General features: G+C 37.8%; 1 protein-coding gene across 1 annotated transcript in view; it reads left to right on the top strand.

Moving 5' to 3' along the window:
* fstl4 (follistatin-like 4) overlaps positions 1–13,417 on the top strand; it is a 227,586-nt gene that overhangs the window by 9,659 nt on the left and 204,510 nt on the right. Inside the window, exon 2 of the mRNA XM_059351137.1 lies at positions 11,433–11,598. Within this exon, the coding sequence (XP_059207120.1) occupies positions 11,443–11,598 (156 nt within the window). The 5' untranslated portion in view covers positions 11,433–11,442. The remainder of the gene's footprint in view (positions 1–11,432; positions 11,599–13,417) is intronic.

Below are 13,417 nucleotides of genomic sequence, written 5' to 3' on the forward strand. Positions count from 1 at the left end.
TAAATTACTGGCTATTTTACACATCCTGCAGATATAGAGTAACATTTATTTGGAGTTGTACATCTGGAGAACTGACTAATAAATCTGACATTCACTCTCCTGTTTGCTCTGTTTTCATCTCCACCATCTCCAGAGAAACATATCTGGTTCTTCGGTCTGTGGTTTGTTGTTGGGGAATAGAAAATGTACAGATTTTTTCAGAAAATAGCTGCCTTAGTGAAAAAACAACAACAACAACAACAACAACAACAAAACAGGATGATGTAAGCTAAACACAGCAAAGTTGTAGGCTGAAAAAGCAAAACGATGAGCTGAAAGACTAACGGTGAGGGCAAATGTAATAAGGTGAAAAAAATACTGTTTACGGTTCTTTAATACAACTAAAGCCTTTCACGTTACACACAGTTATCTGATTCATTATTAATATTAAATTATTGATTAGTGCAGCTTGAAGGAGTGTTGGTATGGTCCATGAAGAAAACTGTGTGTTAGTTTCAGAAGTGAAAAAGAGGATTGCTGAAATGAACCTTTGCAGACTAATAAAGGCTACAATGTGTGAATATTCCCTTTCTGCTTCCAACGGCTAACCGTCATCATTAATTAGATCTTTTCTTTCTTAATTGGTTTCTGCTTGTCCAAGTGAAATCCTTTCTATTGTGAGCTGTCTGGATGCTTGTCAGCTTTTAACCGGAGAGGTGTCAGCCCCATCTCATTTCCAAAGGGCAGTGCTTATGAGCCTTTTACATTACAGTGAATGACAGTTCATAACCTTATCTTTCCAGGCCACTGTGCTGTATAAATTCTCTTCGGGATAACACTACTCCAGAGCATCCTGAGATTTATCACATATCTTGTCATAAAAATAAATAAATAATGGGGGGAAACCTGAAAGGATGTGTATCCTGTTCACCTCGAGTGTCTGGAAGATAACTAGGGTTAGAGCGTGTGATCCTGATGCATGGCTGACAGACAGATTGACACCTCTGGTCTCTTCCGTATCTTCCCCAACCACACAGGAACAAGAATAAAATATAGACGAACGAATTGCTGTCGCATCCAAGCATCGTAAAAAATAAAATAAATAAAAAAACATTTTTGGGCAAAGGCGATCCCCTTGGTGGCTCTATTTCATGGTACATAGACATGTGTCTGAGGAAGCGGCTGTTTGAAACCTGAGTGCAGGCAGACAGGCCGGCAGCCGCGGGATGATAGCAGAGATTTTACTGAAGTGGAGCATCAGTTTGAGGCAGCACTCAGAGTAACAGCACGGAGAGAGGTTTGTTCCAAAATGGGGCATGCACCATTTGGGGAAAAAAAAAAAGTGACGCCTACTTTAGCAAAATGATTGACAGCATAAAATCTTTACCTTGTGCTTTTTAAGGATAGCAGGTTAACCAAGCTGACAAAATGGATAACTGTGAAAAACAGCTTTCTTCACATAAATATTTTCTAAAAATACATAGATGCAGTGGTGGGAAAAGTATTCAAATCCCCTATTTACGTAAAAGTACAATTACTCCACTACAAGTAAAAGTCCTGCTGTAAAAAGGCTGCCTTTCCTTACTTTTCACCTTGTTCAATTCCCATCATTGCTTTGGTATCTACTTAAACCTTTGTCAGTACAATGTTTAAGTTTATTTGGAAATGATTCATTTATTTGTATAATTTACACAGGCCCGTAGTTCTTTATGGATTAAGTGGGTGGAGGTAGCTCAGCTGCTCACCAGCTTCATTAGGATGAGTGTATGCAGGTTTGCCTGATTGGGGCCACTGCAGGAAGGGGCTGGGCACCTCCAATGTGAAAGACAAGAGGTAAGATAGTTCTGCAGTAGATGACATTTGTGTTATATTTGGGTTGCTTTTGGTTAGTTGTGCTCATAACAAAACATACATATAGTAATGTCAGCAGGAACTGATCTAAGTAAATAACTTGTATTGTGTTAAATGAAGTATTAAATTGTGCTTGTTACCTTAGCTCACCCTATAATTACCTGACCAGGTGGTGGGTTCCATTTTGGTGAGGCTGAAAGGTACAAGTGGCTCAATACTTTATGAGGGGCTTGGCTAGGAAGTGTAAGCTTGCTCTGAGGCTGCAGCTTTCTTTTGTTTGATTTTAATTTGCCTAATTTAAGTTAAATCCGTTTGGACGGTGAATCCCGAGCTTCATTTTGTGGTTTTTGCTTGAGTATTTTGTGGTTTTTGATTGAGTACGTTTTCTTTTGTAAATACGAATAAACATTTTTTTAAACATTTATCCTCTTTTCCTGTCCGGCTATTTGAAAGATGCCTTGGTAAAAGTTTTCACCTGCATTCAAAACTTACTTAAGTAAAAGTACAAAAGTATCACCATCGAAATGTACTTGAAGTATCAAAAGCAAAAGTACTTGTCATGCAGAATGGTCCCACTCAGATTGTTCTATACATATATCAATATATTTTTGATGCATTTATGTAAGTGTCTTCATTTCACACCGTAAGGCTCATTATTTTTTATACTCCATGTTTATACTCCCAGCAAGTAAAAAGGTCAGAGCCTCTGAGTGTTTTTTGTAGGCAAGGCAAGTTTATTTGTATAGCACAATTCAACACAAGGTAATTCAAAGTGCTTTACATACACATTTAGGTGAAGGTAAGGGTCAAACCCAGGAGCTGTTGGATTCCAGTCTATTTCTGTTTCCTCTGTACGTCCACCTGCCACAGCAGTCTGAGTCTTTACAGTATGCATACACATATTCACAGCCATTTGTTCCTACTTTTATGTACACACATCTACTTTTTTGCTGGCTGCCAACATTAAAGGTAGGGCTCATTTTATATACTGTTATGAGGATTGTTGTTGTTTTGTTTTTTATGTTTAATCACTTAAAATGTATAATGTTTTCTTCTCTTAAATATGGACCTGAAAAGTAAATGTAGTGGAGTAAAAAATACAATATCTGCCTCAAAATGTAGTGGAGTAGATATATAAAGTTATGTAAAATGGACCTCGAAAAATTTTACAGTACAGTAATTGAGTAAATGTACTTAGTTATATTCCATATATATATATATATATATATATATATATATATTAGTAGGTCAATACAGTGCTACATATGGTGAAATACACAGTTTCAGCATTAACAAATTTTTCCCTCTTCTTTATGGCCTTCCTGCCCTTCCTTTGTATTCTTTTTAAATACTCAGCAACTTGTAGGGAGGAAGCGTGCTGAGTGGGGACTGATTGTCGTACTGGAACTGCATGTGTCATTTGTAACCGTGACAGCAAACCTACCTGGAGCACAGAGCGAGGACAGAGAGCAGGAAGGAGAGCTCAGCTTGATCACTTGAATGTGCCTCAGAGCTCAGTTAGAGGCCTTCCCCCTGCTGCCATTACAGAGTGAGACAGAGAGGCTGTTGGGCTGCACGCAGTCTTCATTTACATGCTAGTTTTTAATTGTAGACTCGGTCTCTTGACATTACCTCTATTGGTCCACATCCCTTCCCAGTTCTTCCCAAAGCTGTTACAAATCAAAATATAAATTGGTTTTATGATGTGACACTATGTTTGAGGTGTGGTTAGGTTTAGGAATGAAAAACACTGGGTTGGGTTTAGGAAAAGATCAGTATTTCTACTGAATAAGCTTTGTAAGGGTTCAAAAAACATTGTGGTTGGAGACATTATTACTACTTTGTTAAAATTGGGGGAGTTTGGTCACAATAATGGAAAACTGTAAACAGGAAAAGCATTAGCATGCTGTGATGGAGTCAGATGATTTGTTGACCCATTTATTTATTATTTATCAGTTCTGCTGTATTTATTTGAACATATACTATGTTAGGTATTATTTTAGAACTATAGCTCTTGGCTTGTCTCTTTTTCTTGTCCTTGACTGGATTCAAAGCTCAAATATAATCAGATTAAAATGGTTTGCAATATTTGGCGACAGTTATTGCGTTAAAATATCACTAAATTTGTGAAATTTTGACAGTTTTGACTGTGTGGTATGTTCACACATCATCTTGGCAAAAAGAAAAATATATATTTTGCTCTTGTTACATTAGTGGCAGCTTTCCCAGATCACAGAGCGTTGACCTTAGGCCCACACTTATTACTTGTAGACTACCTACCAAATAGCATACTACAAACATAAATATATTACATATACTTTATATTGATAGAGAAAGTGGGGATTTTGCACATGACACATCTGTAAGGCCGATTCCCACCTACATTCTTGTCATGGCTGGCTGAGGGGAATCTTAGAAGATTAGATTAGAATCAGTTAACCAGCAGATGATTTGATCTACACCCTAGAAACACATTGAACATTGTAAAATGTTTGAAAGTGCTTGGAACTAAAGGAACAACAAACATTAGTCAACATCACTGCCGGGGAACATTATGCTCACGAGGATCCATACATGATATTGCAGACACATATCACCATTAGCCAGACAGTTTGTGCGTTCTCTTAAGAGCGGAGCCAGATGTTTTGTAGTTTCTGATGCTGAGGAAGAAACTGGTTTTTATGTTGTTACTTGAGAAGACACAGACATAGACACATAATCATGAAATTTTCATTTTCTACCAAAAGACAGACTAACCCCCTCCGGCTGAAGGTCAGAATGGTTCTAATTTAGTCCAAATTGTTGTCTTGATGTCTGCTTTGCATGTGTGTGATCATATTTCTTTCAAAGGAACTGCAGATTCAAGTTCACAAGCTCATGAGTTGAAATAAATATATAAGTAAACTGTCAACCTACTATAGTTAAAAAACTGCTAAATGCAGACGTTTTGACTGTGACAAAGTGGGCAGAATGAAAGTGTCCAGGTAATTGCTATTGTATGAGCTTGGTTAGATCATTTTAAAAGAAAATTGACATAAACATTGAGTTTTTCCTTGTGTATATTGTTTGGTCAACAACATAGTGCAAGGTGACTTTAAGCTGTTAGGAAACATTTGCATAAATGCAGCATCTCCAATTGGAATACTAGATTTAATCTACTTACTCTTAAGCGATCTGTGAACTATCGCCACTCAAACGCGTAATATGTAATTTCGTGCTGCTAGTGGTCTCTCATTTAAAACAATGACAAAAGATGGGATTTGGTGACTTTGTGAAGTAGCTTGGGATAATGGGAGTTGTTGATTAAAATTGGTATAAACAATGAATAAAGCAGTTTTGTGTTTAAATTTAGTATTTCTCTGATGCTGTCAAGAGGACAAAGGGCGCTCTAGAGGGCCTGAGAGTGGAGCTAATGCTGCCATTTGCTCAGCTTGTTCCTCTAATAACTTGCAATAGAGATGTCCAATGATTAAAATCTTTCATCCAGTTAAATTATTAAAATAATTTAAAAATGTGGCCTGAAACGGGATATTAAGTCAATTTATGGCAGCTTCTGACATACAACCACAACATAACAGGTGATCAAATGAATAGGTCTGTTACCTTTATTAAGGTCAAATACACAAATTTAACCTTTATACGATATTTAAAATCTAATCTAATCCAGTCCACTTTATTTATATAGCACGATTTTAGCAAACACAAGGTTTCCAAAGTGCTGCACAAAAAGATAAACACAACCTCACACCAAAATGCCTTTGAGAGCCTCCACTGTTCGATGTCAGTATGTCACTTCCTGTTTTGCACCATGGACGCGTGCTGTGGACAGTTCAAGAATCAACATCACTTTCTTGTGCCAGTTAAAAGACATGCAGCAGCATTTTGTACAAGTTAAAGGCAGGCAATGGAGGACCCACTAACCCCCATATAAAGTGCATTGCAGTTATCCAGCCACTAATGTATTACTACATACTGAGTTATATTAACACGACCTTATATCATGATGAACTGTATGTTCTACGTGATGGCTTTAACAATCCCATACTGTCTCCATAAGACTTGGCTTCTTACAGAAAGCATTGATCTTGTTATATGTTTGTCTGTGTTTTACCATGTGGCCATCTATGCATTCATTAAGAAATCTTTTCAGGCATTAAAAATAAATCAGTGGCTGAAAATGAATATTTTACCTCAACCTAGAGAAAAACAGCTCCTGGCTGAACATAGCTAACGTATCTCAAAGGCACATGAGATGTCACCTTCCTCCAAATGCTTTATCTTAAAATGTGATGGCTAGCAGATGGTGCTTTGCTGTACCTGAGCGCTGCACATTAGAGGCATTTAGCCGACGATTTCCTTTAGTGTTATAGCAGCAATCGATGGAAAGCTACAGTGGAGATCAAAATGTGGTTCAGTCATTAGTTTTTTTTACTTTATTTTTCCTTTTAGGACACAAGCCTAACTTAATACAATACGTACATGCCAATATGTACATTGAGACAGTTATTAAATGCTGTAAAGTGATCCCTTCCAAACACAACTCCAGTGAAAGACAGTTAAACAAGCTCCCTTAATCCATGCAAAATGCACTGCAGTGCGGTACGAAATGAGAGCTCATTCTCTCTTGTGTTGAATTTTCACCTTTAAAAAAAATAAAATTTCACCCCTCTTTTTAAACCTATTATAACAAGTTCGGAATTCAACTAATAACTGGCTGGTTTCGTTTAATAATTTAAAGAGCCTCAAACCTATTTTTTTCTGCAACGTATATGAAGAAAATGAGAATGAAATTTTCATACAGAAAGTAAGCGAGTGAAAAAGCAGACGGGCCAGCTAGAGGCAGCTCTACAGGACTCCTCGGGCCCATAACAATACTTTTGTGTCCCGAAAATTGAAATTTCTGAAGAAAGAAACATGAAAAATGGGAGATAGGGAGAGAAGGTAGCTGGGATGTGAATAGATTGTATTTAACGTTCAGCACATTCAGGCTGTTTATAATGCAAGTCCCTCACTGAACATGTCTGATCTGAGCAAAGCTGCCAAAGGGTGCACTGCGTTTAAAGAGTCTGTCTCTTTAAGCTTTTTAATATGCTGGTCAAATAATGGCTTCCTCATAGACTTTCTCCCTCCTGATGAATTTCAAAATGGACCATTCATTCCACCCCACCAGGGCTCTGTTTGTGCGTGTGTGTGTGTGTGTGTGTGTGTGTACTCATGTATGAATGTGTTGAGATGTGTGTGGGCCAATGCCAGGGGGCCAGGCAGCACATTAAGACAGTGACTGGCAGATCTCATTTGGTGTTTAATTTCACAAGGGTGAGCTCTCATCTGTGAGGGCCCATTAGCCTCGGGCTAGCTAGCTGAATGATGTTGGAGGTTTCTTGTCGAGTGATGTTCACACTGACAGGACTCTGTATGGTTAGCAGTGGTGGAAAGTACATTTACTCAAATACAATAATTAGATACATTTAGGTACTTCAAAGGTACTTCAATAAGAAACTTTGGCTTACTTTGAAAAAAAAGTGTACTTTTACCTCTTATCAATCAATATTCTTATACAGAGTAATTTGAAAATGAATCAAATGATGACATGTAATGTGAAAGAGGTCATTCTTATTTTGCTCTCCAACCTTTAACAACAGAATAGACGTTTGTTAATACCATCAAGAAGCGGCTAGCATTACAGCGGCGTGTTCTAAAACTAGCACACACGTCATTATACATAGTGTGTATAAGTATAAGTCTGGGGTATGGGTAGTAAAGAAGGCTTCAGTTTCAGTGAATTTATGCTACAAAACCACTGATCTAGGTTTATTTGCCTGGTTAGGCGTTATAAAGGACAGTTTAAACAGTAAATAAATGTACGTAAATGCTGGTAGTTAAGTAGTTACGAGAGTGAAGTGACTACCGTAAGTTATGAAAAAAAATTGTGATTCACAAACCATGAGGCACGTAACTTACGTAAAAACGTAAGTTACGTAAAAAACGGGAAAAAAACGTAAGTTACGTAAAAAACTTTACTTACTTTAAAACGTTAAAACGTTACTTTAAAAATTGTTTACTTTTTCTTTCACACAGGACACAAACACCGCTCTCCTGGGTGAAAGTCCGCTGTTTGTTCGACCCATCCACCTTTCTCCCTCCCGTTTGCCTTGAGAGTGAGATCTGCCATTTAAACTCTATATCGCCATCAATAACTACTATTACTTCAGAAGTTTCATATGATACCAGTATATTCACTGTAGCTTTAAAACTAAGCCCACTTTAATGGCTGTACCTGCTGTCTGAGTCTGCTTAGCCCATGTTTGCCACATTCATCTCTGCCTGTCTTACCTGGTTCTTCTTCGCACTTTTTCTTTTTTTTTTTACCAGAATTTAGCTGTTGCCTCTCTGCTCCTTCCTCTCTCTGTACCCTGGCTTTTCTTTTTTTGAGCCCCTGCTTTTTGAGCTAGTCTGTCTGCAGTTCACTGTACATTTTTACATTAGCAGCATATGTGTGTTCTGCATATCTGATGTTTCAAACAATGTATTTATTATTTATTTATTGCAAAGCAAAAGTAGATATGTAAAGCAGAGAACACATTTTCAGCTCGCAGGAACAGGGCATTTACAGGTCAAGGTGAATCACTACGTCCCTTTAATATTCAATATTCTCGTGTAGAGCTGCTGCAGACATTTAACATCATAAATACCTACACTGTTTGAGATGCATCACGTGTTTTCATGCCCTTGTTTCAGTTCAATTGCAAACTTTATGGCCCCCGAAGGGAAATTTGTTTTCAGACTGGTTGTGCAGTAAAACACGCAATAAAGTCACATAATAAAGTATAAGACCACAGTAAAAACAATAAACACATTACCTGAAAGTACAATAACACACACATAACAAACTGCCGTGTCACACAGTGTAACCATAAAGGCCGGCATCAGCTGACAACACCACAGTAGAAGTCAGTGCTTTGATGGGAACTAATAAATATCTCTCATCAGTGAAAAAGTTTTTCTGGAGGACATTAGACACTGCAGGGGGTGGACACAATAACAGAAACACCAGTGCAGTGCAATACAGATCCAATAGAATTTCCCTGCAATAAATATTACTTTTGGCTTTCTATTAAGGAGAGCCCATGTGATAAGCATTAGTTAATGGGTAATAAGGCCCTTAAAAATCTTTATAAGTTTATTATTAATAATCATAAGTATTTATTAACCTCAATAAGGCATTTTCTCACGAGAGATCCTGGTGAAAAGCAGTAAACTGTTTATAAATGCAACTTTAACTGTTAATAAATGCATAATAAACTATGTATTACTCTTCATAAAGCGAAAAAAAAGGCTTTGTGAAGGTTTACCAATGACATAATAGGTTGGTTAGTAAAGCTCCAAAAAATTATAATTATAAACAATCATAAGAAACTCATAAGGATTTCTTATATGTTGAAACATTGTTAAATGTTTCTAATAAATGTCTTACAATTTAACATAACATCTAACATCTACCATAAACAGGTTTATGATACTATTATTAACACTTATATCATTTTATCAAAACATAATAATGCTAATGAGCATCTTATAAGGGCCGTATTAACTTAACTAATAAGTAACACTTATTACCTAGGACCTTAATATAAAGCCTTATGTACTTCTGTAAAGCTGATAGTGTTTATTCTTTGTTGCCACTGTGTCAGAAGGTTCCACTTATTCAACACTCTGTTTAACGTGTCTGTAGTTTGTGTTCTTGGTGTATTGAATCACTTTTTAATCTCAGATTGTCCTAATATTACAGGTTTTACCACCCTTTGAACTTGATTAAAGATCTTATTCCAGTTGAAATGAATAGCTGTCTGGTTCATTCACTCCTGAGCTCAGGTCCTCAAAAGCAGTACCATTTAAAACACATTTTAATTATTCAACGCCTGCTTGCCATTTTCTTATATGATTTACCAAAGGAACTAGTCATGAAAAAAAAAGGTTTAGGTGCAGTTACTTCAGACGCCATTTACTCTCCCATGTTGCGATCAGCAGTACAGTACAGGCTGCTTTGGGTATGTTTTCCTGAGTGTTGTGTTTCTGTGTGTGTGTAAGGGTGTGTGCGTGACAGCAGTGAAACAGATCTTGAGTTTATACACACTCCACCATTTGCGACTTCAGAGGGTTGTCTCTTTGTTGACATCAAAAGATTTTCTGTGTCCTTTGTAATACAGATAATTATCCCCATCAGTGTCAGCTTTGATGTTCACATCGCTGTATTATGCTGCGAGTTCCTGCCGTGCGCACGTGTGTGTGTGTGTGTGTGTGTGTGTGTGTGTGTGTGTGTGTGTGTGTGCGCGCGCGGGCATGATCAGTGTATAGTATTTGTTACATTGTATGTGAATGTGAGCATGCATGCACATCCTTTCAAATATTAGTCTCATATATTCTATATGCACTCTACAGATGATGATACAGGATTTTATTAGAGTGACTGGACAATGATACGGCATCACTTCAAGATGATAAAGAGATATTGAGTTATTGGTGTCTATATTTGCCTTCTTTTGGCCATCTTCATTTGTTTTATGGAAATAGTGACTGAAATGAGGCTCTCTGAACCAGTCTCACCTATCCTGCAGACATTTTTGCAATACGTTTTGCACAAAACAACAATCGTGTTTCCATTAACAAATTTTTATTTCTATAAAAAAATTTAATGGAAACACCAAATGTGCATAAAAGTTTTCACGCGCTTGAGGTAGTTTTTGTCTTTTTCGAAAAATAGTTAATGGGAGATGGAAAGTTCTGACGTAGTGAACATTTAACTCATGACTGATCAGCTGTTTCCGCTCTGCCGGTCAAGATGAGCTTACGTGAAAGAACTATTATAAGTTGCCCAATTGAATGCAATTCCTAAAGACTTCTCTCCATTTTCTCTCGTGGGTGGCCAAAGTTTTCTGATTAGCAACCTTTTTTTAGTTTTTTCTGTCTCCTGTAATCTGTACTTCTTCTACTGTTTATTGATGGATTAGCCTACAGCAATACATTACACTGCCATCTTCTGACCAAAGTACGTTAATGCAACTTTGTTTATTTGCTGTAAACCAGTTGACGGAAATGTCCCTAATTTACATTTTCTTTAAAGCAACTTTTCAAAATGTGTGTCAGAATTCATTTCCACTTTAATGGAAACAAGGCTGAATACAATGATACTCTTAAAACTCATATTTTTGGAACTTGACTTCACCTCGTTCGTCTTTATCTTCTCTGTAGACGACATAATGATGTTTATTTTGCTTGATGTTTATGACTGTCCCCCAACCCACGTTTGTTTGAATACAAACATGATTATAGAAGATTAAAATCCTCAATGAGGCATAAAGATTTACACTTAGTTACAATAGCACAAAAAACAACTTTGACATTCAATTATAATGATAATAAAACATTTAATGAGGATTCAGTCACAGTTTTGTAGTGCTCAGGTACAGTATAGGCCAATAAACTGTTTCACTTCCCCTCATGAATATGAAGAGGACTTTAGATCTTATTTTTGGAACTGCAGTGGGTACAGCAAAGTGGGTCTAAGGACTTTGTGTGAATTGTGTTTTTCCTTTTCCTCTCAGGTAGACACTCATGGGCAGCCTGGGTGTTTGGGCTGTGGCTGTGGCCGCGGCCGCTCTGCTGGGAACCTCAGGGTGCTGGCTGGCTGAAGGGCACAAGAGCAGCAGGCGAGGCAACGCTGATACAGCCACAATGTCACGTACCTCCTCCCAGGAACCATACTCCATGGTAAATATACTGTGCCCCTCCCACACACACACACACACACACACACATGCTGCACTGCTTTCTAGCGAGGACATCACCTTCACTCTCTGTCTATCTATCATGCTACAGAAACACTTAGAGTGCTATAAATCAATCGTATCAACCATAAATCACATCAGGGTTGCACAAAAAAATTATCTGAATAGAAAAAGTCTGACAAAACACATTTGCTGTTAAATTTAGCACAGCTTATTTTCTGTTGTATATTCTGTAAATGCTTGTGAATTTTAACCTATTCCAATGCCAAGACCATGGAGAACAGATGCTTGCCTACGGGATCAGTGCAATGCATTCTGAGTGTTACTTTGATGTGCAAACACAGAAAAAGCATTTTCATGTTTGGCATGAAATATCTCCCTAGAATGAGGAGATCTTCAATTGGCAACCATGTTGTGAAACTGCAGATGTCCTGATACGCTTATTGGGTTGAAAGACAATGGAAAGATTTGGATTGGTTTGCTTTGCCCTTTAGTGTCTACCCCTGGTCGATTCATTATGTCAGTCTATAAAAATGATGGGCCACATAGATTAGTAAAAGTAGAAGATAACACTAACTAAAGTATTGTAAAAAAAAATAATATAAATTTAAGCATATTTAGTTAGGACACAACTTAGCTGGATTTCATTGTTCGGGTGTTCCCTTTAACTGAAAATGTGCTCACCAGTGGACAATTTTTCACTTACAAATGTATTTTGTTGTTGTTGTTTGCACTTAAAAAACATACAATCATAAAGAAAGAACCATACAAGAAACAGATCAAATGTGCAGGAAAGATCAAAAAGCCCAAAGGGCTTGTAAGCAACCCTCCCTCTTAAACCTATAAATAATTATACTTTACTTAAATTACATAGCTAGATGAAAATAACAAACAAAAACAAAAATACCTTCACAACCAGCTTAAAGTTACATTATGACATTAAATCATCCCTTTTTAAAAAAACATTTGTGCCATAAAGTAGGATGCAGAAGTTATGGTAACAATACATGTCACTGTAATGTTAATTATTATGAGAACCCTGATCACTGTAAATAGGTGTTTCCTCTTGCATAAGACAATTCAACAACTTTTGATTATTTTGATTGATTGCAATGTCACATTAGCCTGGCTAACACCAGACTATTCTCAAATGAGGGCTAGTCTGGCAACGAGCAATGTATTTTTCCGTAGAGGAGGTGTGGTTTACGATCCTCCAGAGCCGTTTATTGGACGCTTAGAATGTCTATCAAAAGCGTCTGTAGGTAGCTCTTAGCCAATCAGATCAGTTATACCAGATGACGTAGTAAAGCAACAGAAATGGATGTTTGTTGTGTGTGTGTCTGTGAGAGAGTGTTGCTTGCTGCTTTGCTTCTCCAGTTCTCGCTTTCTGCAAGATTATTTATTTTCACGCTTTATTCCCCCTCATGTCATTCAGCCACACACATCCACTGATTTTATGGGCAATAATCAAGCTGCTGCGGGCCTCTCGGCAGCTCCGCTGTCCGCGGTAGCGGGGCTATTAGCCGTTAGCGGCTATTAGCTATTAGCGGCTATTAGCTATTAGCCGCTAACGGCGCTAATAGCTGCTAGCGACGCTAATAGCCCCGCTACCATAACGCCGGTGATCTCAGCAGGGCCGCCGAGAGACCTTTCGCCTTTCAACTTTCGCTCTGAACTATTTAAAACACCATCTACAGCTAAAGAGAGTTTCGCGTCTGCTGCAGACATGTTGGATCCGGAAAACTACAAGCTTCCAAGTGCCGAGTAGTACGCGTCATCGTCTCGCCGTCCCTCCCCGCTCT

This window comes from Centropristis striata, chromosome 15 (assembly GCF_030273125.1).
Source record: "Centropristis striata isolate RG_2023a ecotype Rhode Island chromosome 15, C.striata_1.0, whole genome shotgun sequence".
NCBI lineage: Eukaryota > Metazoa > Chordata > Actinopteri > Perciformes > Serranidae > Centropristis > Centropristis striata.